A 24,841-nucleotide genomic window follows, 5' to 3' on the forward strand; every position below is an offset into this window, starting at 1 on the left:
TTCATGCAAAAACATTTAGAACGTTAAAAAAAAACTTACTTCTTTGCTGGTATCTAGATGCAGAAAAAGGTTTGGAAGCTAGGAGAGCTTCGTGCTGATAACGTTTAAAAGTAAGAACAGGGAAGTCTGAGAGAGGTGGATACGTTGAAAGTGCACCATATTTCATTGATCAATAACCCTTTATATAGGGGATGTTTACAACAGATAAGTCCTACTCAATCTATAACCTTATCACTGCAGTCAAATACTAAACTGTATTGACTAAACAGAATTTGACTTCTTCCTACTATGTTTGGATGAGCACACCATTATCCTTCAACAATTATTGCGTTTGAGTTATTTGTATGTATCAAAAATCCTTCATAGGTAATTTTAGGAAAATTCTAGTATACATCAATATATGTTATACATCTCACATCCGACGGTCAATATTGTTTTGTGAGTGGGGTTAGAAAAATAATATATATTGTCAACCGTTGGATGTAGAATGTAGGATGTATAACATATAATCATATATTGATGTATAATAGATTAACCCGTAATTTTAATGGTTGGTGGAAAATGAACTTGACCTCCTGGACAAAATCCAACTAGACTAAATGACCGGGCATCTATGATCTGATTCTTACAGTAGCAAGATTGATCAGATTACAGAAGTCTAATAGTTTGCTTAAACTCTATCTAGTATCTATACTGGGTTTCACTCCGAACAGATCAATACTGATCGAAATATAGAATCAGCTCAGCAGACTAGCACTCAGTCCTAAATAGCAAGATCACAAATTAAGCCTTCATCATTATTTGCACTCAGTAGTTCAATACAGTTTAGATCGAGTTGGTCAGAACTTTCTTGACCAACATTACCTGCACTAACATTGTTTATTCACTAATACGAAATACAATTGCAGACTTTGAAACCCATGCCAGATGAACACGATGGTGGTCATCAAGGGATTTTAGCTACTACCATTATTCAAACTCTCATCTCACCCTCTCCATTGTTGCTAGGGCCACCTTAAATATCCATAAGCTACAGCTACTGCTGGTTAGCGTAGGAAAATCTTCAGGCTATACTACAACTTCCTGCATAAAGCAATATCAAAGGATCAATCGATATGCCGGCGATAAGTATCTATCGCTGTATCGAACATAGTTTCTTAAATTAATATGATTATGCTTGCATGATATGAAAGAGCCCAAAGAATACTTGTACAAGGTCAGTGATACAAGCATATACAAAGTATTATGAGAATAATGAAAGATCAGAAATTACCTGAGGCACCTGAGGAAGCTGTGCCAGCCGAGTTACCGGAAGCTTTTGCTTTGGTTTCAGTAGTAGAGGCTTCTTCCTCCTTAGGTATAACAACCCCAGGCCATGAACGGCACATGCAGTGGTTCCCCTTGTCAATGCTGCTGTAGAGAGTCTTCAAGTGATTTCCACACCCTCCCCACGAGTTCTTCCCACATTGCCTGCACAACACCTTGTAACACATTTTTGGTTTCTGGTCGATTGAGCTCAAGATTTGCGTGGATCAATTTTGACTTGGCTTCCTCTTGTTATCCGATCATTTATATAAAACCCCCAACCACTTGGGTATCGCCGACTCTCTGTCTTAATGGAGCAACGTAAGGACGGTCATGGTGTGACACTAGTTGATGTTGAAGCCATCGCTTATGGTCCCATACATAGTAATTTATGACATATTCCATAGTAGTATTCTTTTCAAGATTGTATTGTATTGTATATGTTATTTTTTTTATACTCCTATTTTATTCTCCATGTATCTTATGAAACTCATTTCTGAATTTGTTTTTCAAATTATAAAATTTTCGAACGGAAGCCTAGGTTCTATGGCCAACTGAAAAGTTTAGCCATGATGATCGGTGGCTGACATGTGAAAGAAGGACAGTATCCGGCGCTCCATAAAAAAAAGGCTTTGACCAAGTTCTATCTGTTATTGGACCTGGCAGTCTGGCACTCAAATGTGAAGATGGGTTTCGTGTTTATTCGTTCCTAATGAACAATGATCAACAAGAAACAAATAAAACAGAACAGAAAAAGAAAAATAATCAGCAATACAAAGTCCTAAATGGTAGCCGGAAAATAGGCTTAACCAAAGAACTAAGGAGAGCAGATATATATGTAATATTACGACCTTTCATTTCATAAAGTTTGACAGCATGGACAAAATCCAACTAGACTGAACAGCGAGGCATCCATGATCTCAATTTTCAAGTAGCAAGATTTATCGAATTACACAAGTCTACTAGTTCTCTTAGACTCCATCTACTAGCAATCACTCCGAACAGAAAAAAAAATCTAGAATCAAGAGAATAGCACTCGGTCCTACTATAGCAAGAACACAAGCCTTCATGATTATTTGCCCTCACCGTTACTTTCTGATCGATCCAAAGCAGGTTTCTTCCCTGGGTCAGATTCTTCTGTGCCTGAGTTTGTTAGTGTTCGCTTCACTCCTCTACCTACCACGCCAAGATGTGTGACTCCAGATGATCCATTCGTATGAGCAGTGGAAATGGTTGGGGAATCAAAACCTCCATTGTTGTTAGCAGTACCCATCTGTGAAGAGCCCACCGCAGCTGAAGATGCACTCTTCTCAGCAGCTTTTGCCTTGGCAGACACCATTCCCAGAAGATCAGCAAGAATGTTTCTGGGGTTGGAAACCAGTTGTTGCAGATCTTCAAGCTACAGAGTGAAAGAATAAACAATTCAGATGAAGAAAAAAAAAACCATGGTATCCAATATCAACATGTCAGGTCATAATTACCTTCTTTTCCAGATCACCACAAAGCTCAGTTAGAGTTTGAATCTCTGCCTGCTTATCTGTCATGGCATTATCAGACTTAGTTGCATCTGAGGGCAACTGATCTTCAGAAGTGGAAGATGATGCCGTGGATTCTGAGAAACTCTTGGATTCAATCATGAGCCTCCGCACACGAGACTTACAAATTGAAATTGCCTTCTGGCAGTATGGAATTGCTTCATCAGGCTTAGACGCAATCTCTAGACACAAACATATTCGGAAGTTTCTGAATTATGCAGTTAAGGTTTAAGTTCTGACTTGGTGAAAATGCGGGAATAAAAAAAGTTGAACTCCAACAAAAAAAAACAGAGAGGAAAGGACATGTGTTTAAAATGGTAACTATCCAGATACCAGAAGATCATGTATTTAGATCCTTTTAAAAAGGGTTTTGGCAAAGCCAACTTCAATATAATTAAGGATACAGTTCAGCAACACGTCGATTGTCAGGCTCAACCAACTTCTCCAAACTGGACAGTGCATTCAGGTAATCACTAAGAGAAGTTTCAAAGTCCTCTGCATGCAGCAACAAGTCAAACCAAATGAAATAGTGAAATACTATCAGAATAAATCAATAAATACACCAAAACTATAATACAAAGTTCAAGAGCCTCTAATAAACTTCAATTCAATTACATCAAGTACACATCTTACCTCTTTCCAGTGCCACTTCGGCCAAAGCTGATAGCACCTCCACCTTCTCCATTGTGTCACCAGAGTTCTGCTTTTCAATGATTGCTCTTGCAACATCAAGCATTTTCCATGCTAAATCCAGGTCACTCTCATCTTCATCACCTTCAGCCAGGTCCTCAACATCACTGTCTTCATTATCTTCTTCCTGGTCTTTTCCACTAGAAACTGCCTCAAGTAAAGTGACAAATAATTATGCGTATTTATAAAAACATTTACAACTGTTATCACTAACATTTTCATATGGTCTTTTGAATGAAGTCAATGAACTCATTCTCCATGTATAACTATGAGTTTATGATAAGAACACAGGAAAAAAATCATCATATATTCTTCCAAGTCCAAAACTTTTACAGGTGACTGTCCTTATCCTAAACTTCTGATTCTGTATGTAACTGAGTATGTTGGCTTTCAAAAAGGATTACTGTACTTATTCTAAACTTATGTTTCTGTTATGTGCATGAGACAGCTCTGTACCTGAGTATCTTGCACTTTACAAAAGACAGTTAAATAAATACCTCAACCCACACCAGCTGAAAATCCAAAATAGTAATCATATCATACTGCCTAGTAAAGACACCCATAAGCATGACACGTGGCAAAAAAAGAAAAAAGGTTGTTAATGTGTGCAATCATATCTTATAAACAAGTAAATATATTCAACTGCTTTTCCGATGGGTTAGAGATGGCATACTGAAGCAAAACATATGCAGGCCATTATATTATTCATTCTCTCTACGTAAATCGAATACACATAATATGCAACACGAAGGAAAGGCAAGCACTCTGCTCATGATCTACAGAAGAAAATATATAAAAAACATATTTCATCACTAGTGACATACCACCATCATCCTGTGCTCCTTCCTCATGCACTGGACTTGCAACCTGGTCAGCATTACTAGAAACAGAAGCTGTGGAAGATTCACCATTCAAAACATTCTTAGCAGGTCCGACGTTAACAGATTCTTGTTGGGATTCACCCTCTTTCTTGGGTACATTACCCAGCGGATCAGCCTCCTCCTGAGCTTTATACAGCAATGCACATCCATACCTATAGTATGTCCTAACACACTGAGGAGCAAGTTCACCGAAATGTGCCACCCTGTTATCAACACACCTCTATCAATATTCAATAACCACCTCGGAAATTAGAATCAAATACAGAACCATACAGGTCATCACATGAAGATTACACTTGAACTGAAACGACGAAAAACAAATACTCGTAAATTTCATGAATAACTACAGCAATTTAAGGTACAGAACTGTAAATCGCACCACATTTCCTCAATTTAACCCTAGAATTTTCTTATCAGTGTTACATCTCATACTTGCTGATCCAATTCACAGATACTTCTCCAAAATCAACCTAATTTCTGAGCTAAATCATACACCGAAAGCGAAAATCGACATTGAAGAAGCTTAATTCAAGCAAATGAAAGGTAAAGCCGGAAAGTGTAAAACCCTAACCTGATTTCGAGAGAGCGGCTGAAGCACTCGGAGGCCTCGCCGAAATCAGACTCCTTCATGGCGATGTCCCCCTTCTCCATGAGCTCGTCGGCGAACTCGAGCGTCTTCTCGCGGTCGCCGCCGGAGGAAGAAGTGACGGCGGAAGCTTCGGGCTTGTCAAGGATGGAGTTGTTGCAGGTGGACTCGGTGCCCGCCTCGGTAGCTGTCTCGATGGTGGCCTCGTTGGAAGTGGCTGCCGCCGCATTTGGCTGGGCTAGGGTTTCGGTGACTGACGCCGTCGCTTCCTCCGCCATGGTGTATTCGGTTTTCGAAAGGGTTTTTGTTTTTCTGGCGCAAACGGAAAACCCCCAATTTGATGTGTAGAGAGGGAAAATGGGAAAATGAGGTCGTTTTGTTTCGTTTGGGAAACACGCTGTGAGGGTATAGTCGTCAATTACAAATTTATTTTAGGGAGGGAAAAACAAAATAATCCCTTTTTTTTCTCTTTATAGAAAGAGTTTCGATAAGATTATAGAGCAAATGCACACGAATGCAAAACACAAAAAGAACTCTTGCCTCCCAATTTTGTTTCTTCTCACTTTTTAATGCATTGAAATAATTCATTGATTCTCTTGTATCAACTAGACAATTAGCATCCGCGTAAAATTTCCACCCAAACATCTTTTAATTATATTTGGAGTAAAGAAAATTTATTTGTTGATTCAATTATAGAACTTATATAAGAACAATATAAGTTCTACATCATAAGAAGAGAGCATTAATAAGAACTTCTACATTGGAATCAATCACTAGCTCTATATAATTTAAAATGCATACATATAATCCATTTAAAAACTATCACGAAAATAATATTATGATATTATGTCAGAATCTATTTATATTTAATAGTTGCAATAAGTTGAATGTCTTGATACAACATCATCCTAGATCGCATATCTCAAAATAACAAGACATGACTATATAGTATATACTTCAAGTTTAGTGTTTACGAGTGATCTTTGTAACTATAAATTATCTTTAAATTATGTTTTTTTTGTAAAGTTCCTTAGAATTTCTAAGCGGTACAAAATTTATTTCCCCCACTTAAAAAGGGCATTATCACCATTTACTAATACATATTTCGAAATAAAACCAAAGCAAATTCGCTGGAAGATTAGAAATCACAAAGACATGGCTGCGAGAGCTTCTTCAGCTGTAGGCCAAGTACTCCTCTCACTCCACCACCCCGTCCGCAATGCATCCTCCCCCGCGCGGCCACGTGTAGCCGCATTTCCCGGGCGGAGGGAGCTACTCCTGTTCTCGCTGACGTGGACGGCCTCGGCTGCCTTGGCAAGCGCCCCGGCAAAAGCGGAGGACATCGGGCTGTTCGGTATACGAAAGAAGCTCAAAGAAGCGGAGAGAGAAACAGAGGTGATAGTGAAGGAAGGGTTCGACGCGGCGGAGAAGGGTATCGAGGCGGCGGAGAAGGGCATCGAGACGGCGGAGAAGGGTATCGTAACGGCGGAGAAGGAGATCGAGACAGTGGCGGGGTTTGGCGGGTTGGCGCAGGCGGGACTGGTGGCGGGAGCCGAGGTCTTGGGGGTGGTGGTTGCGAGCTCTGTTGTCAATGCCATTTTAGGCCCGGAAAGTTGATCACCGCCGGTGGAAATCTCCGATTTAGTTTGAGCTTTTCTGTAAACTCTATAATGGTTTCAAGTAAAGTATAGTAGTGATTATTGGGTGATTAAGTAGATGGTTAATTTGGACTTGTTAAACTGTTCTTTGATTATGGAGTTCTTAAAACGAAGGTTATGATTAATTAAGCTTCGTCATTCTTGCAATTTGTGTGTACGGCGTTTCTATGTGACACGACGGAAGACGAGGACCATAGCTTCTTCATATCCAATGAAAAAGGTCAAGTTAACACAATAAGCAAAAACTTGAAGAAAAATCTAAGAGACTGTGATATATAGATTGGGCGAGCATGACAATGTGAGCATCATCACAATATGTAGTTGCCAAACACATACAGATTGTATGCATGTAACAATATTGGAATTCTGATCGCTGTCCCTTAAGGAAATGTTCAAGAGAGGTATGATTATTGATTGATCAATACTTACAGCTTGTTTCTTAAGATTAAGAGAAATAGTATCAGAATGATGTAGTCAACACATACAGAGTGTATGTTAAAAAAACAAGTTCATGATATTGATACATTTGCAGTATATATGATCCATTTCAAAGAATCATTGTGAGTTGTATTAGATCATTTTGGATTTGTTCTTAGAAACATGCCAAAAAAATAGCTATGATTGTCTAAGATATTTGAAGAAATTAAGTAGTTGGAGAAATTTTGTGACTTTGATGCATTGCTACGATGATGTGCTTATTATGTCAATTTGTTAGATAGGTGATTGGAACTCTTCCAAAATTGCATTAAAAAATAAATGTTCATATTAGTTTTTAGTTTATTTTTTGAAAGAATCAAAGACAAATAGCTCGATCATAGTGAACGTGCATCTTTCTTGCCTTCTTAGTTCCTTGTCCATTATTTTTTCTCAAAAACCATGTATATGATGGACACGATTGTCTTAATTCATGGTTATTAAAAATTTGATGCATCTCAAAACGCTGGTCATATATAACGTGAACAAGCTTATATACTACTTGCTAGATTCAGTTTCAAAGTAGTTATAATTGGCAACCCAAGCTAACACAAATCGTGCTTGAATTCAATTTGATAACTTTGCTAGTGAAATGATATAATGGTATTTTGAAGAAAAATTATAGAGAGAAACCTCATGGACAACCCAAATTTTATATTATCCAAGTATAAGGCTCTACTAACCGAATTTGGAACTCTACTACTCCAAATATAACGGTCCGAAAAATTGATGTCCTTCTTGAGCAATCGCGTCGGCAATGCCCCAATTGTATTCAGAGTAAATTCATTGATCAAGGTGGTCTTATTATAGAGAAAAGTTGATCAAACCAATTGTTATTTCTAAAACGTAACAAGGAATTTCCGACATAGAATTTGATTAGTGGCATATAAGTTCTTGGAGATTTTAGCCAAGTGACAAATGAGTTGAAGTGTCTAAACACTCAACTGTCATCTATCTCTATAATTAACACACGGCTGAACTCAAACTCCAATATTCAATCTAACCATCCATATCTGCAATGGCTCGCGTGTCTTCTAACCCAGTCGGACTCCATAGATTCCGGCCATGTTTCCAAACTGCTCACCTTCCCCAACAACTCAGAGCCTTCATTCCCTCCTGGCCCAACCACCACCGCAGATTTCAGAGCGTTGCTTGTCAGAAAACCCCGAATCCAAACGAGCCCTCCACCTCGGTATGCTTCATTTTTCATCCCAAACTTTTGGAACATCAAAGTCTTCTCCTTTGATTGAGAAGTTGCAATATATTCCATTTAATCTATACCGGATTTGAGCTGCTATAGTTTTTGATGTAGAAAATTATTCCCCTTTAGTAAAACATTAGAATTAGAATTTAAATATTAGAAATGGATTCAATGATAATCTGGTCAGAGCGAATCAGTATTAGTGTGTTGTAAAGTTACCATTTTTGATTTCTTGTTCAGATAATATTTACGAGTTTAATGTGCGAGTGGTGTGGTCTTGAATTCTTGATCAACTATTCTGATGTAGGAAAAGTCGCCTGTTGAGCCAGTGTCTGGGGATGAAGTGAGTAGCACGGTTACTACTTCCTCAACAGACTCTGGCATCCCGCAGTTTCCAAACAAAAATGCCAACAGGCAAGTAGCAGTGGTTTCTACTCTAGCAGCATTAGCACTTTTCTTATCAGGACGGCTCGATTTCGGTGTTTCTTTGAAGGACCTAACTGTTGCTGCATTACCTTACGAAGAGGTTTGTCCCATTGCTGAAGTCTGTACATAATCATTAGCAAAGTGTTCCTGCTGTTATTTGCTTAGTTATAATTTTGTGTGTGTTGGGTTTATGGGTGATTAGGCTCTCTCGAATGGCAAGCCTACTGTTGTTGAGTTCTATGCCGATTGGTGTGAAGTATGCAGGGAATTAGCTCCAGATGTCTACAAAGTCGAGCAGCAGTATAAGTATGATCTTCAAGCACTAACTAGTTATTAGTCATAGCTGCATCACCTTTCTACTACAGCATTACTTTAAGGAATACCTTCTTTAATTTGTTTAGGCTATAGAAATTTGGCTCTTACTTATTATCTGTTCAGAATGTTTAAGATTTCTTAAAATATCCAAGAGCTTCATTATCACCAATCGTCAATGCTCGGATATCCCTTAAATGTTTGTCTCTTACACAGATTCTTCTTCTATATAGATCGTCTATCATTTTTCATATTCACTTTTTTCTCAGGGGTCGTGTAAATTTTGTTATGCTCAATGTTGACAACACAAAGTGGGAACAAGAGCTTGATGAATTTGGTGTTGAGGGTATTCCACACTTTGCATTCCTAGATAAAGAGGGAAATGAAGAGGGCAATGTAGTTGGCAGGCTCCCAGAAAAGTACTTGCGTGAGAATGTGGACGCCCTCTCCCGTGGAGAAGCCTCCATACCTCATGCCCGTGTAGTGGGGCAGTATTCCAGTGCTGAAAACAGAAAGGTTCACCAAGTTGTTGATCCAAGAAGTCATGGATAGGATTTTACTTCTGTCAGAGGAACCTCTTTGTGTTGTTAAAAGAATTACATCAGAGAGGTAATCATCCTCCAGATGATATAATCTTTGAATTACAAACATGTATACGTATATAACTCAGAAACAGCTGGCTTTTCTAATTGGAGAATCTCGTTAGTTTCCCACACATTTATTTCTGTAAGCTGCCCTTAACAAAGGAATATGAATACTTAGTCTCTGTAACTGCTATATATGATGTCACGGCAGGTGGCTAGACGGCTTTTTCAGTGTTTCCTCCTATGTGCCTCTTTCAGTTGTTCCATTTTGTCTATGTAGAGTCTTTGTTGCAAGTGCAACCATAATCAAGCACGATATTCAGTTTAATACATGAGACATTAAGATAGAAACAAACTTTTTGGTTTATATTTATTTTCACAGATGTTTCATCTTCCTCAAGTTTTTTTTTTGCTAGAAAAGACTTATATTGAGCTCTACATATGGCTTAAGTTGTGTTAGGTCCTTGAGAAATATCAGTACCAACTACCAGTTTCTATTCTTCTATAAATAAAAAATCCAAAGTTTAAAATCTTCCCGATATATCCTCCAATATCTCTATTTAAAAAAATGATATATCTTAAGGGTAAATATTTTATTTTTTCCCGTATCTGCGATATTTCTCTGATAATATAAAATATATCTGATATATCTTCGATATTTTAGAGAAATATCCGAAAAAATTTATTTAATTTTTTATCTCAACTTGAGGATGTCTCACACTCTCGGAGAGGAGTTTTTGATTAATTAATCACCTCAAACCTCGAGACATATAAAAAAGAATACTAGAAGAGTGGTCCATCAATCGGCTAATTTTTAATTTTTCTTAAAAGAATTATGGAAGAGAAGTGAATGTTCAAATCTTAACTCTTAAGAGTCAAGCCATATCAGTGACAAGTGCTCTCCTTGACCTCGATGATGAAATGACAACCCTCCTCCACATGTCGTAGAAAAGGCAACTGATTTTAGAATGCAAACAAGGTATTATCTGATGAAGTTGGAGACCCAGGAAATAATTTTGATAATACTAGTGTGTGGGGCGGTGTAGCAACTCCAGATAATTCAGATGATGGTGGTGGTGGATAATGGAGATACAAGGTTTGAATATGAACAATCTTATGTAGGTGGAGGATTTGAGCAGTTTATTTGTGAAAAGTAATTTTGATCATGCTACCTAAGATGAGGATCATGGATCTAGAGCAGGTGGTCATGGTGCGTAACATCATATTAGGTGCGGGAGGAGAACAAGTGGAGCCAGTGATGATCAAAGTATTTCATTTGATGTTACTTCAATTGCCTTAAGTTTTAATTCTATATTGATAGAGCACATAGCATAGTGGGACGTTAAACTATCAATCTTGTTATCTTATTTACGATTATGATCAGTTTGGAGAATTATATAATTAATTATCGAGTTTGATTTATCCTTACTATCAATTTCTCAAAGAAACTGTCGTCAGCTCAAAAAATTAATATCAGTTTGGAGTATTATAGTTTTGTTGACCAACGTGCGTTTTTTCAAGCGTATAGAGCATTTTTATGGTACTAGATAAAATTAATAATTGTATGTGTTTATATGTAATTTAATAATAAATAAATAAATAATTTCGAAATATGAACGATATATTTTTTCCAATATTCCTGATATATCCGATATCTCTCTTGAAAAAAACGATATATCTACCGAAACCGATATTTTGAACCTTGAAAAAAAAACTACCAGTTTCTATTCTTCGATTACCGCATTGTTTTCCTTGTCAGCTTATGGAATTAACATAAGATTAAACTTGATATGTTTAACATGCAGGTTAAACCAATAAACCATTAGCTGATTGACCCTGTTAATTTGGCTCGAATGGCTTTCAGGCCAATTTTTTCAGACCAATCGTTTACTCTGCAGGAATGGTCCTTGTAAACTGTACAAAAAGCTGTTAATTTGGCTCGGAAATGTGTTGCTAATTACTCGGCTTTCATGAGTGAGCAGCCAAGCAATACCGATGATATACATAAAGAAACTCGATAATGATAGAAAAAAAAGTGTTAATCGTCGATCTGCTTGTGACTAGAAACATAGATGTGATTAAGATCGGTGTAAACTTATCTGTCTATACCTGCAGTTTCTTTGGTTGCATTGCAGCAGGAATTAGGAAAATACCGTAAGAAAAATATAGACAGCAATGGGTAGGCTGGTGTTCACTATGAACATCACATTTATATGGGGATAAGCACGAAAGATGAGCAGTTTCCTCTCACTGAACTACATTGCCCAATAAACTGTTTGTTGAAGGTGAACTCTGGTCACTTAACCAAGGATCATGTACAGATACAGGAGAGGTATCTTTCTCCTCCATCATTGGAGCTAAAGAACTGTCCACCCTTAGAGATGCGATTGATCTCTGGCTTCTTATACTGGTTTTCTTAGCCGCCACAACACCAAATGACTTCTCACTTCCATTATACGGTGATGAACAAGAGGATGCCACCGAGGAAGTTGTGCCTACATTGTCCTCCATTGTTGCCCACCCACTGCGCCTGACAGACTCTAGTTCATCTGCAACTTCTGTCATAGAAGGCCTCATGTCACTGTGAAATGCAAGGCATCTGAATGCAAGCTCGGCTACCTTGTTAATTGAGTAAAGAGTCCAAGCATCCCTATTTGGTTCAAGGAAAGGATCAACTATCTCATCCATGCAGCCTTTCCCTATTCTATCAATAGCAAGTGCAGCCAAATTGATCTCAGTCTGAGGTCTGGCAAAATCAACCACCTTCATTGCGGTAATTATCTCTATTAAAACAACCCCAAAGCTGTAAACATCACTTCTATCGGAAAGATGGAAGTTTTGATGGTACTGAGGATCCACGTAGCCTGGAGTCCCTTGTGGAGCTGTTGATATGCATGATAATTCTGTCATTCCAAGTCTAGAAAGACCGAAATCTGCTACCTTGGAATTGTAGTTGTAATCCAAAAGTATGTTGCTGGATTTGATATCCCTATGATATATTGGTGGATTCATCTCAGAATGGAGATAGGCTATAGCATTGGCAGTTTCAGAAGCAATTGTGAGCCTTACGGTCCATGGAAGTCCATTTCCCCTCTCTCTTTGTAGATGTTGAGACAGCGTTCCATTAGGCATATATTCATATACAAGTATCTGTTCGCCTCCCTCTATGCAGCAACCTAAGAGTCGCACTAGATTGGGATGGCTCACAGAGGACAGAAGCTTGATCTCATTCATGACTTGGTCGATACTGTTGGAATCTCGGTATTTAATCTTTTTTATTGCAACCAACTCATCATTGTGAAGTTTTCCTGCATAAACTGTACCGAAAGCCCCTGTTCCCAACCTTTGTTTCTCATCAAAGCAATTAGTAGCTCTCTCTACTTCTTTATAGGGGTATAATGGAACGCTCGAGTTGCCTGCAGCTTCAGATAGAAGGCGTCTTGCACTCAGCTGGTTCTTTAGGCATGTGGAGCGCTTCCGAAGATAGTAACAGATGATAACCAGACTAGCCATTAATAAAGCTCCAGAAATTAGCCCTACAAAGAAGACAGCAATGCAATACACAGAACTTATTAAAATGTACCATATACTCGCTTCTATTTCTGAGAGCACAGGAAAAAAAGAATATTTATCAAATATTGTTCATACATGATCCACGTCTCATGTAAGGCTATTAGGAGAAGTACCGCATTGTATTACCATTCACTTGAGATACAGATTGGAGGGTTTTATGAAGTCTTTCATGAAAAGTTGTGTAATATTTTTGTTCTCTGCCATTTAGCTGAATCATTATCAAGTTCCCAAAGACCTTAGCCTGCTAATCTGGGCCTCGTTTCAGGTATTTGCCATTTTCTTATTGAAAGCATTATTCTAGAAAAATAAATAAATCATTGCACAAAAATCAAGCAACAATTGTGTGTTGCACAGAAACAGTGATAGACAGACTAACAGAAAAACAAATATCAGCAAGCTTGCAGAAACATCTACAGTGAGATGAAAATGTAGATAGCCAATGCATCATCAACTTCTATTGAATGAGTTTAATTTTTAAGGGAACCTCTTTAGGATTCCACCACAGAAACGATGGGACATATGAAAACAAATTAACTCATATGGACTAGAGTTCTGAAAATGAAAATATCAATAACTGCAACTACAAGTAGTTAACTACATTTTGGTATGATTCTATTTAAACAAAAAAGTTGCTTTTAGCAGATGCATGCAGGTTGTTTTCTTTGACAATAATTTAAACCATAAATTGAGGAACGAAAGAATTGAAAGATGATAAATCAAGAAAAAAATGAAAAGATCACAAAGCTTACCTACAATAAGAATACCGACTCTTCCTCCACAACGTCCAGACATGTACCTTGAAGCATTGCATTCAGAATCTGAAGACATGAAAACCAGTATAAAATGATTAGAATCCTTGTAATTACGATCATTACAGAGCTATAAAGGTATCAGGTCAATTGGTTACATTATCATAACAAGTGCATGCAGTTAGAAGCAGCAGCACCAGAACCATGACACAACCTACAAATCCTGGTCGAATTTGCACATGCATGAGATTATCACCTCAACAAGCTTAGATTATATTACTTGATGTCCTTTCATATCAAAATCAATGCAATTTTGTTGAAACTTAAAACTCATGAGATTGATGAGTGATAGATGGCACAAAGACTATATTACTTGAATAGGAACCCAAGAAAATGAAATAATGAATACTCAAATTGAACTGTAGCTATTACAAGTCTACTCTCCCCTAAATCTATTGATCCAGAATTCAATTTATCTAGTAAATGCATGTGCTTTATCAAATATCCTTCTATAAACAAACAAGGAATATTAGCCTAATGTTTTGACTTTCAGACAATTCATTGGTCACACGTTGAACAATTCACAACAAAAGAATAAACTAAATCGATATAAACAATGGCAAAAGCATATTATAGAAATTTTAAAGCAACCATGCAGGGGATCTATTCCATGGGAGTGATGGGACACTAAATTCCTCCTCAAATTATGGCCTGAACCACTCATCTAATATCACATACAAGTACATTACCAGAATTTAGGCCATTATTGACATTTCGAATAACCAAATCAAATCCAATTTGGCTGCAAAGTCTACTATGACTTAGTTACCAAATAACTCATCTAGGGGTGGGCATAAAAAACGGAAATCCCGATCCCGTCCCGATCTCGTCCCGAAATTCGTAGGGACGGGACGAGACGGAGGTCTAAAAACGTTCGTCCCGTCCCGTCCCGATCCCGTCTCGTTTCATAATAGTGGGATGGAACGTGGGACGAATAATTTATATCCCGCTTTGTCCCGTCCCGTCCCACCTTTAATGAAAACTTAAAAATTCTTATATATTTGTATCAAAATGAAACTAATTTATGTTCTTAATAATTCTAAAATTATATCAATTCAAATAATAATGGTAAATTATAATATTTTGAACATAATATGTATTTTTTTGTTAAAATTTCATTATTAAATTTTATTTTGTTAATGAAAAAGTAAAAATATAGGTTTTTATTTAACTTTATAGGAAGGTGGGATTTGTCCCGTCCCGTCACGATCCCGTCCCGTCTCAACCGAGATTAATTTCGAGTGGGATGCATTCTTAAAAACCCTCGTCCCGTCCCATCCCGTGCCCACCCCTAAACTCATCACATCTTCAGTAAACACAGAATCAAATATATTCATTGCAATTGGACACAATCATTATTTACCCCTCAAAACATCAAAGTGATGACGTGTCAAACCACATTGCCAAAGCAGTCATAAAACGACGCCGCATGCTAAAACGTTTCAACAAAGTAAAACAGTTGACTTGTACTGACTAACCTCTCCAGCAACCCGACCCGTTGCTGAACCCGTCGCCGTGAAACCCTTCCCGACACTGACACCGGAGCCCGGTCTGCTTCCCACTGAGCTGAACAAGAGTACGCGTGGAATTTTCAGCGCAATTGAAGGATGACCCGTTAACCCACCACCCCAACTCCATCGTCTCAAACTCCAAAGACAGCGTCGAGTTCCTACCGGAATTAATCGCCATCGAACTGAACAAGTACTTGCACTGCTTCTCATGAAATGTTTTATATTCAACAATCGTCGACACGTTATTCTCCAGAGCCAAACACGTTATGTTATCTTTGTTGTGTTTGCAACTCTCATCAAACTGATTTTGCACAAAAGACGCCGGAATGTAGCAGCCGTTTTGCGAGTCCGGGCACCTCTGGAAAAGAAAGCTGTTGTTCCACGTCGGACCGAAGTGATCGCCGAACAGGGGCTTTATGGACTCGACCAGTCTGTTACATTTGGCCGGGAGATTAAGGAAGATGCTAGTTGAGGTTATGTTCTGAACTGTGAAGTCGCTGATCTTGATTTGGCTGTCGGACTCGGAGCAGGTCAATCGGATTGTGCACCCGTCGGAGAATCCGAACGGGTACGGAACCGACTTGGCTGACTTGCCGGATCCGCATGTGGTTGTGCAGTTCTCGGCTTTGGCTATGGAGGGTATGAGGATGAGAATCAGAAGAGTTTCGATGAGGAAATTGATCATCTTGAAGCAGAAATCATTGGGTTTAAGATGGGGAAGATGGAGTTGAGATTTAAACCCGAGAAGAAATATGAGGTTGAGCGATTAAAGGCTGTGTCTTTGGGGTTTCTGGAGATTTGGGAAGATGGTTAAGGAAGCTGCTTGAAAATTTGAGCAATTAAAGATGACAGTTGGGAGGCCAACTATAGAAATAAATAAGGTCTAACCCCCAGAGCAAGCCTTCAATGGGGATTTGGAGTAATTGCTCTGTCCAGCTCTGCATGTAAATTATACCTTCTTCTTCTTCTTCTTCAGCTTCTTGAATCAAAAACCAGGAAAAAAAACTGTTCTTGTTTTCTTGGCCACAGCTCCCTGCAACTCCAAGAATGTAAATTTACGATGGTGGGTGGTGGTCAGAACTGTCAAAGGTGTACTCTTTTGGGCGGAATTGGAATGAGAAAGTTGGCTTTGTGTAGAAGCAAAAGATTGAACAGAGCTTTTTTGTGTTCTGGTTACAGAAATGGGCTTGTGGAGAATGGGAAATTACAGAGATTGGAATGTCAACAACTGTTGGATTTAAATTATTAACTAGGACTGCTTCTTCCATTTGATGAAGGTGGGAAAGTGGGTCTCACTATATAACAGCCTCAGCTCCACTATGTTCCCTTGTTATGCTTTTCTCATTTTTCTTTTCTTTAAAAAAATGCCATATTTTTCAAGCATGGAGATGTACTCACTTTTCTTCATCTTTGATTAGTTTAAGCTGGGTTTAAGAGGAAGATTATCCTCTATATACTGCCAGACATGGCTGCCGTGGAGCAGATGAAGGACGTAAATTGTTGACGAAATTGCCCATAAGAGCCGAAATGGTTGACGATCAAGTCCGGTTGCACTATCCAACACGGTAGGGTAAAGAAAACTGGTCTGTTTCCCATTTTCACTCAAGCACCACAAATTTGCTATCACTTTTCTGCTGTAAATCATTACAGTAACGAGTAGTAATCCCAGAAAACAAGGTGAGAATCGAAGTTTCCCGCCAAACGTGCATGAAAAGAAGTAGAGACCATGATCTTAATGAGGGATTAGCCATAGCCCCTAAGCTTTGACCTTTGTTTAAGGTCACAAAACAGCAACTAATTGCATTTAGTTACCAAAGTTGAAGATAGAGCTAATTATATCATTTTTATGAATCAATGCACGGGTAACATGATCTTGTTCCTTTTATAAAAAAATTATGTGTAATCAAGTAAACTGCAGGTCAATGGTCATAATCTTTTGGCCCAGCTTCTCGATCATTTGCTACAACTAACATATAGATTTGTTTTTATCCCTGGATTCTTAATTATGTATAATGTGTTTGTATGAATACATAGTCAGAATAGATACATGGTCGTTCATGGTTCTTCTTCGATTTGTTTTCTAGGGTATCCTTGAGGCGTGATTGCAGGGGACTTGCCTAGAAAATTTGTACCAGGACAATACCCATATCATTATTCATTACTGTGAACATTGTAAGTTTGTGACTGATTTAGCATTTTCTTTCACATCATTGTCAACGTTAATCTTGTATTAAATTGCTTATGTATGTTTTTTAACTCTGTTTTTATATATATATATTTACGCGAAACCATAGCAGAACATCTAGATCGATGAGCATACTGCCTACCTCATCGATCTCTATCTACTTTTTTTTTTCATCAATTTTTTCAATCAATCGATAGGTGGTGCTAGTTGAACAAAATGCAAGTGATAAATATTGTATGTTACGAAAAGGAGAGAAAAGAAGATGTTTATATTTGAAGGACTTAGTTTGAGAGATAATAAGACTTCAGTAACCTATATATATATATATATATATATATATAGTCTCTATCCAGAGTGAAGGTTCACTCTAAAGTTTCAGAGTGAAGTTCCAATTTTGGCATACTTTTCGGTCAAATTTTTTCACCATAAGCGATTCAATATTTAGTTATGTTATTCAAGATCATCTCTATAAAGTTTCATCCAATTTGACAGTGATTTGAGCTTTCAAAATTGAGATTTACACGAACAGTTCACGTTGAACAGTTTTAATTCATTCATTGATTTAATCTAATTTCAATACCTTAACGATGTCCAAATTAGATGAAATTTTGTATAGATGATCTTGAATAGCATACCTAAATATTAAATCACTTATGGTGAAAAAATTTGACCGAAAAGTGTGCCAAAATTGGAACTTCACTCTGAAACTTCAGAGTGAACCTTCACTCTGGATAGAGACTGTATATATATATATATACTACAAGAGTGGTTAATTTAGTAGAACTTAACAACTAACTTGATTATGTAATCTCTTTCAATTCGAAATGTCATTAGCGTTTGTGGGCACATTGGTGTACTTTTACCCAAGGAGTAGCAGTATGTCCTTGTTAGGATCCGATGAGAAAAATTGTAAATTTTAAGAACGGTACCTCACAAATGCTCTACTCTAATTTAAAGGGTAATTTAATTTTATTAACTTCAAATTGGTACATGACGTCTATAATCCCACTTAAGACTTGAACCTACCATCAACCAGTGGGTTTATTTCAGTGTTTTTTTTGTTTAATTTGCAGAGGTAATTATGTCCACCACTCCTTTTAATGCCCTCAGATTCCGCAGACCAAACTCCTAACCGTCGTATCACCATCGACCTCCTAAACAATACCGCCCCCTTCACCGACACCTCCGCCTTCCAACAATCCCAAAAACACTTCTTCTCCCAACACCCACCTAGCTGCATCATCATCGACGTCTTCCACCACTAGGCTTCTAACGTTATTGACTATTTCTAAATCCCAAGAATTGTCTTCAACGAAGGTGGGTTCTTCTCCTATTGTGTTATGTGCGCAGAACGTCATCCAATTTGGGCCACATGATAAAGTGGCTTACAATTTTGAGCTATTCATGGTCTTGGGTATTCCCGATCGGGTCGAATTGACGAAGTATATGAGTTGGAGTTGAAGTATGGGCAGTTAGAAAACAAGAGCTTCGGGGTTGTGATGAACAACTTCTATTAGTTGGAGTTGAAGTATATATGGTGATTTTTTCAAGATGATTCGGGGCATTGGTCTATGCAATTGAGAGGAAGCTTTTAAGTCCTCACCAAGCAACTTGGAGAAATTGAAGTGGTGATTGAATTTATTAGATTCAATTATTCAAAGGACACAGTTACCCTTGTAAGATAGACATAAAATTCTGAATGAAATGAAGGAGTTGACAACATGTACAAGTTTTGAGTAAGATTATAGACGCCATGTACTCATTTGAAGTTAACAAAACTAAATTACCTTTTAAATTAGAGTGGATCATTTGTGAGATACCATTCTTAAAATTTTCACACAAAAAAAAATCAAATGAGCCAAGCATCTTAAAGAAGGGCTTGACTACCCGAATCTTAAGGAGTATGGTGTGTGGACGACGTCATTACCGTGGAGGATGGGTATTTCAATTCATATATACAACCAAAAGGCTGACAAATGACCCCCGAATTTGTTTTTAGTTATTACTTGATGTCGACGAGCCCTAAATAGTGTCTTAGTGTTAACAATGAAGGCGGTTTACTCATTAAGGTTAAATATAACGAACATGCTAAATAACTTTCATTTTTACATACTACAAATCTATGATCAATGATTCAATATTGAGCGATTGAGTTGCAAGTTATAAGTTTGTTTTGCTTGTCAAATTGCTATGATCATCACAAAATCTCCATGAATAGATCTAATCAAACCTTATTTCATGATGTTTACATGAGATTTCTCTTTCGATAATAGACAAATACTGGAGAAGGTATAGTTGATTCACGATTTATATATGTTTCATTATTAACTTTTTTCAAGATAATATGAAATGTGTTAACACACCTTATATCACCGTTTTTTTCCTGCCACTCGATAGTCACGACTAGTTTCCATCTTTTATCCTCCCCATGACCTAGCATTTCTAGGATAGCAATAGAGACCGGGACAGGTCGAGTCTCTCGTGCAAGGGTTACTAATATAACTAGCTCAATGATCTCATCCTTTATCATACAAACCTGCCGTTGGAGTTGGTTCAACGACTTCTCAAAGTCGTTCGGTGTTCGTTTCAATCAGTTCACTAGTATCACTATTATACTACTCCTTATCACATCCCGTGTCTCATTAATTTGGCTCCATTGTTGAGCTCAGTCACTGGACTTTTCTCAAGTTAAGCATTGGCTTCAATACGTTGCTTTCACTCGCTGTACGTGTTTGTGGCCTCTGGGGTGAAGTAGGTGCTCAAAATTAAAACCACTACTAGTGCCCAAAAAATGACGGCAGATGGATAGCAAATTACTTGACTGAGATAATTCTAGATTGGAAGTTTTGCATGACGAGGGTCACATGCACATTGCCATCTAAAATAGACAGGCTTTGAAAATCGTAATGACTAATGACTAGTTAACTAGAACAAGTCGAACTTTCGTCATTGGTGTTCTAAATAGTCTTCATAGCTAACGAGGGCTTATTTTTTCATGGAAACACTTGATTGGCATTTGTTATTCTAAGACTCTAAGAGGCACCAATCTTGGATCCATTTCTTCGAAGAGATTTCGTCAGTGATGACAGATTCGTACCTACATTTTCTACAATAATATTTGGTTTGATCGAGTGGTTGTCTAAATTAGTTTACGGGACTATTCTTATCAATCAAAGACATATACCAGTGTCTTCTTGATCAAAAAACTTGTATAATTTGTAGAAATCATGCTTCTATCCTTATATATGAGATCTCAATTAAAATTGACACAAAACCATGTACTGCTAACATTCTTGATCACTTTACCTGCTTATGCTTAATTTTTCTGTGTGAAGTCTTTAGCATTTCGAAAGCTTTCCTTAAAAAAAAAAAATTTCCTTCAATGCTAATGTGGCCAAATAGGTGCGTAGCTGATGAAGCTCTTTACCTAAAATAAATAAATTAGCCCGATCAAGGGCAACAACAGTCGAGCTTCCCTCGACTCTAAAAGTTCATCCTTCATGGTTTTTCTGAAGTTAAACTAAAAGAAAAATCATAAAACGAGTTTACTTCATATATATATATTTTTTCAAATCTTCACGTTTATTATGTAACCCTTCATTCACCGTCGCATATGATATTCAAGTAAAAATTGACCCAAAAAAAGAGAGAAGTGAAAACAATTAAATCCCCAAGGTCATCCAAGCCCAAGACCCGGGACCATTTCGGACAGTCCGGCCCAATTCAGTATATACTTGGTTGCCCTCTTCTCCATGCTCCTAACAAAACCAGAGTCGGCGTTTTGAGCAAGATTAAATCTGAGAACCTAAACCCTAAAACCCTAGTCGCACCCAAATCTCTCCTCTGGCGAAAAGGGATCGGAATCCGATGTCAGACAGAGAAGATTACGACTCGGACGCGCCGGAGGAGTTCACAGCCGAGCAGGTAATCTTACTCTTACTTTGATAGTTCTAAAGTTCAGAACTTTAATTTCAGAAATAAAAAAGCTTGGAACTTGATTCATACCCTTGTTTTGTTTTTGATGATTACAGGGAGTACAGCAAGAACAAGAACTCAGTAAGCTCCAGAAAGAGAATAAGGCCAGGTATGTCACTCTGGCATTTTGATTAAGGTTTTGGTTTGGTTTGAGATGTTGGAAGTTAATTGGTTTGAGCTGAGTTATAGTGGAAGCTGACTAATTGAGCTGGGTTATGAATTTCAAGAGACAAAAACATACATAACTTTGGAATTTAAACTCTGTTTATTGTTATTTACAGTATATGATATGTTGTTTTTATCATTCAGTTCAATTTGTTTCATAAAATTTGGTTGTATCGAGGCAGACTATGCTTCTTGATAAGATGAGTTGGAATCTTTGTTGTTGAATTGAATAGGTAGATGAATTAGTTGGATGAATTTGAAGGCGTGAATGGTTGAAGTCGTATACGATTGTTTCATTTTCCCCCATTGTTTTCTTGTTTTGGTGTCAGTGATAGCTAGAAAGTTTGTAAAGTTTGATGCTTTGATCATCTGGTGATTCCCATCTGGTTATGTGACTTTAGAAACTTAACATGTGTTCTGCTATCCTAATGGTTGTTATGTCAGTAACTAAGATCAGCTGAAGCCAACAGAAAGTGACGTGATGGAAGTTCTAGGAGATATTTGATGCATCTGAAATATAGCAATACATTTGTCAGACTGCATGAGGCTTATATATCTAATACTGACTCAGTTTGAAGTTTAGTCATTGTGGAGGGACGTTTGGGCACACTATAGTATCCATATCATACATCTAGCTTGTAAACCAAATGTTACAGCATCTGATATTTACTTTTCAATAGGGTTGCTCGTGAAGGAAAAGAACGTCGAAGAAAATGGGCCCAAAAGAAAACACCACGGAAAGCTGCTAACACAGTTGAAAGTGTTCAAGATGCTTCTGAAAATGAAACACACGAAGAATCTTCGATGGGCACTGCGGGGATGCTTCCTCCTAACATTGTTGAACTACTTGCTGCTCGTGATAAGTATGACTGTTTTTTCATTGTTTTTGTGTGTCAAGTACGACTATTTTTCTTCACAGTTTGTGTATGTGTGTGTTATGACAATCAGATATGAGATTTTAACCATGTAGCTACATTCCTTGTGAAGGCAAGTGTTTTCAGACTCTGAGGATGAGAAGGCTGACTCCAAGCCTAGTAAGAAGAAAAAACGAAAAAGCTCAGGGTAAGGGACCTCTTCTTTTATGACAAAGAAATAAATTTATGAAGTTGCTGTGTTCTGAAAATAATTGGTATGTTTCATTAACTCGTGGCTTGCAGGGTTGATACTATTATTCTGAACCAAACAGCACCTCCACCATGCTTAGAGAAGTCCCTGGAATTCTTGAAGAACAGAAAAATGCAGGTCCGTAGATCACAAGCAGTGCTGCACAACTCAAACCAAGCTTTACGCTTTCTAACTTCTTCAGGCGTGTTAAGTAAAAAGATGACAAACTAAAAATATCAGCATTTTTTCTCTTTTCAATGTATGCTTTTGTATCATTATTCTCTCGCTGGTCATGCTGGCTCCTGATGAGTACTTGGAAATGAATGATGAACAAATAGGATTAATCCTTGAAGTTATAGGAGTGCAATTTTGTTGTAACTGCTTTGTTCTCACATCAATTGTGCCAGTATTTTCTTACTATGTTTCCATTGATAAAAGCAAGTATTTCTCCACCTCTTTTTTCCTGAGCTCCTTGGTCCATTGAGTTGCATAAACTTCTTTAACTCACCTTTTGATTTCGTATTTGCTTCGTTTCGAAAGTATGGTGATTGTCTCTTTACTTTACTCTGTCTTTGAAAGTTATCATTTTCCTACTTCTATTGAAAAGTTTTGGTGAGCTTAAGAATTAGGGAATCCATTGGACTATTCGAGGCATTACTATGTTGCGTTATCTTCATTTGGTTGGTGCTTCCCAATTGAAAATGCAGGTTATTTTGGGGATCTCTCCCCAGCTTCTGATAGGAGGATCTGAATCCATTATAACCATTTGCGCACAATAATTTAGTGCCTTAGTGGTATTGCACATAATTTCAGATCAACAAAAGGCAACATGTTCTATTATTTCTCCTCAGTTGGTTCACGCCTTTAGTGGGACATAAAGTTGTTTGTCCCACTTATCCTCCATGAGTTACAAGGTAAGCCTAGGTAAAGGACCGTTGAGATCCCTTTGGCCTTTGGAGTCACTCATCTGTTCCTTACTGGTAAGGTTTGGTCCTTCGCTTATTGCCGGGGGTTTGATTGTTGATGCCTCAGTATGTGTACGCTTGATGAAAAGAGCTAGAGCACATATTTCCGATTGTCATCTTGCTGGTTCTTTAGATGGTTTTGGAGCGTAAGTAGCAAGAAGATATGTAATAAATTGAACTAGAACGGTTTAACTAGCATTTAGGGGCAGAGATGCACTCCCATCACTAGTCTTGCAATTCATTTTCTCTCGGAAGTTGTTCATTATCTACCATTAATTTCGCACAGACATCAGTGCTATAAGAACACTCAATACCTCTTTAGATTGGAGGAGAGCATAACATAGGGTAATTAGTATGGGGTTCAATATAACTAGTTTAAGCCACAGTGATGAACCAGCAATTATCAGCAAAGGCTTCAGCTTCATACATACAGCCCTCATCAGTAGTCTCGCAAGGTTGTTCATGACCCACAATTGATAGAGGGTTTTATACATTATACGGTCAAGAACTATAAGATGTTCTAATTGATCAACAAAGTACGTAGTAGATCAACTATGGAGAAGAGAAATCCTGGTCTAACCATGAGGTCATGCCAGTAGTAGGAGAAGTAGTAGCCTTCGACTCTGAGCTTCCCATCAGAGTTTGAATAGCTGTTTTGACCTTTCTCAAGTTCTTATGGTGGCGGATCCGTCTCAGAACCAAGTCTCTGTCCAAGGCAGCTGCTGCTTTAGAATTGGAGGAGGACTTCAAGTATAGCTGGCTTGTGATGGAGTCACTATGTACTTGATCATCACCATCTTTTGATTGATTCTGCTTCTGCAGATCAGACTCTGATGAGAAGGAAGGTTGTTGGTGAGCTTTGGAAATGAGGAAAGCCATTTATGAGGGTGAAGGGGACGGTG

General features: G+C 37.9%; 5 protein-coding genes across 5 annotated transcripts; 3 read left to right on the forward strand and 2 right to left on the reverse strand.

Annotated features, from left to right (window-relative positions):
• Positions 1-2,138: 2,138 nt before the first annotated feature.
• LOC126805423 (uncharacterized) lies at positions 2,139-5,324 on the reverse strand. The gene is made up of 6 exons (XM_050532269.1): positions 4,983-5,324; positions 4,355-4,614; positions 3,474-3,677; positions 3,245-3,335; positions 2,787-3,048; positions 2,139-2,704 (listed from the first exon to the last, which is right to left on the reverse strand). The coding sequence occupies exons 1-6, from the start codon at positions 5,273-5,275 to the stop codon at positions 2,378-2,380; spliced, it is 1,437 nt and encodes a 478-aa protein (XP_050388226.1). The 5' UTR covers positions 5,276-5,324; the 3' UTR covers positions 2,139-2,377.
• An 828-nt stretch (positions 5,325-6,152) lies between these two features.
• On the forward strand, positions 6,153-6,705 carry LOC126800845 (uncharacterized). Its single transcript, XM_050528264.1, has one exon. The coding sequence runs from the start codon at positions 6,153-6,155 to the stop codon at positions 6,612-6,614; it is 462 nt and encodes a 153-aa protein (XP_050384221.1). The 3' UTR covers positions 6,615-6,705.
• A 1,336-nt stretch (positions 6,706-8,041) lies between these two features.
• Positions 8,042-9,904, forward strand: LOC126781973 (thioredoxin-like protein HCF164, chloroplastic). Its single transcript, XM_050507113.1, has 4 exons — positions 8,042-8,321; positions 8,638-8,856; positions 8,959-9,062; positions 9,338-9,904. The coding sequence occupies exons 1-4, from the start codon at positions 8,148-8,150 to the stop codon at positions 9,618-9,620; spliced, it is 780 nt and encodes a 259-aa protein (XP_050363070.1). The 5' UTR covers positions 8,042-8,147; the 3' UTR covers positions 9,621-9,904.
• Positions 9,905-11,567: 1,663 nt separating this feature from the next.
• On the reverse strand, positions 11,568-16,833 carry LOC126805176 (wall-associated receptor kinase-like 14). The gene is made up of 3 exons (XM_050532249.1): positions 15,513-16,833; positions 13,975-14,043; positions 11,568-13,188 (listed from the first exon to the last, which is right to left on the reverse strand). The coding sequence occupies exons 1-3, from the start codon at positions 16,228-16,230 to the stop codon at positions 11,900-11,902; spliced, it is 2,076 nt and encodes a 691-aa protein (XP_050388206.1). The 5' UTR covers positions 16,231-16,833; the 3' UTR covers positions 11,568-11,899.
• A 4,671-nt stretch (positions 16,834-21,504) lies between these two features.
• LOC126782019 (uncharacterized) lies at positions 21,505-23,432 on the forward strand. The gene is made up of 5 exons (XM_050507166.1): positions 21,505-21,654; positions 21,762-21,814; positions 22,551-22,733; positions 22,858-22,932; positions 23,028-23,432. The coding sequence occupies exons 1-5, from the start codon at positions 21,598-21,600 to the stop codon at positions 23,203-23,205; spliced, it is 546 nt and encodes a 181-aa protein (XP_050363123.1). The 5' UTR covers positions 21,505-21,597; the 3' UTR covers positions 23,206-23,432.
• Positions 23,433-24,841: the final 1,409 nt, after the last annotated feature.

Source organism: Argentina anserina, chromosome 1 (genome assembly GCF_933775445.1).
Source record: "Argentina anserina chromosome 1, drPotAnse1.1, whole genome shotgun sequence".
NCBI lineage: Eukaryota > Viridiplantae > Streptophyta > Magnoliopsida > Rosales > Rosaceae > Argentina > Argentina anserina.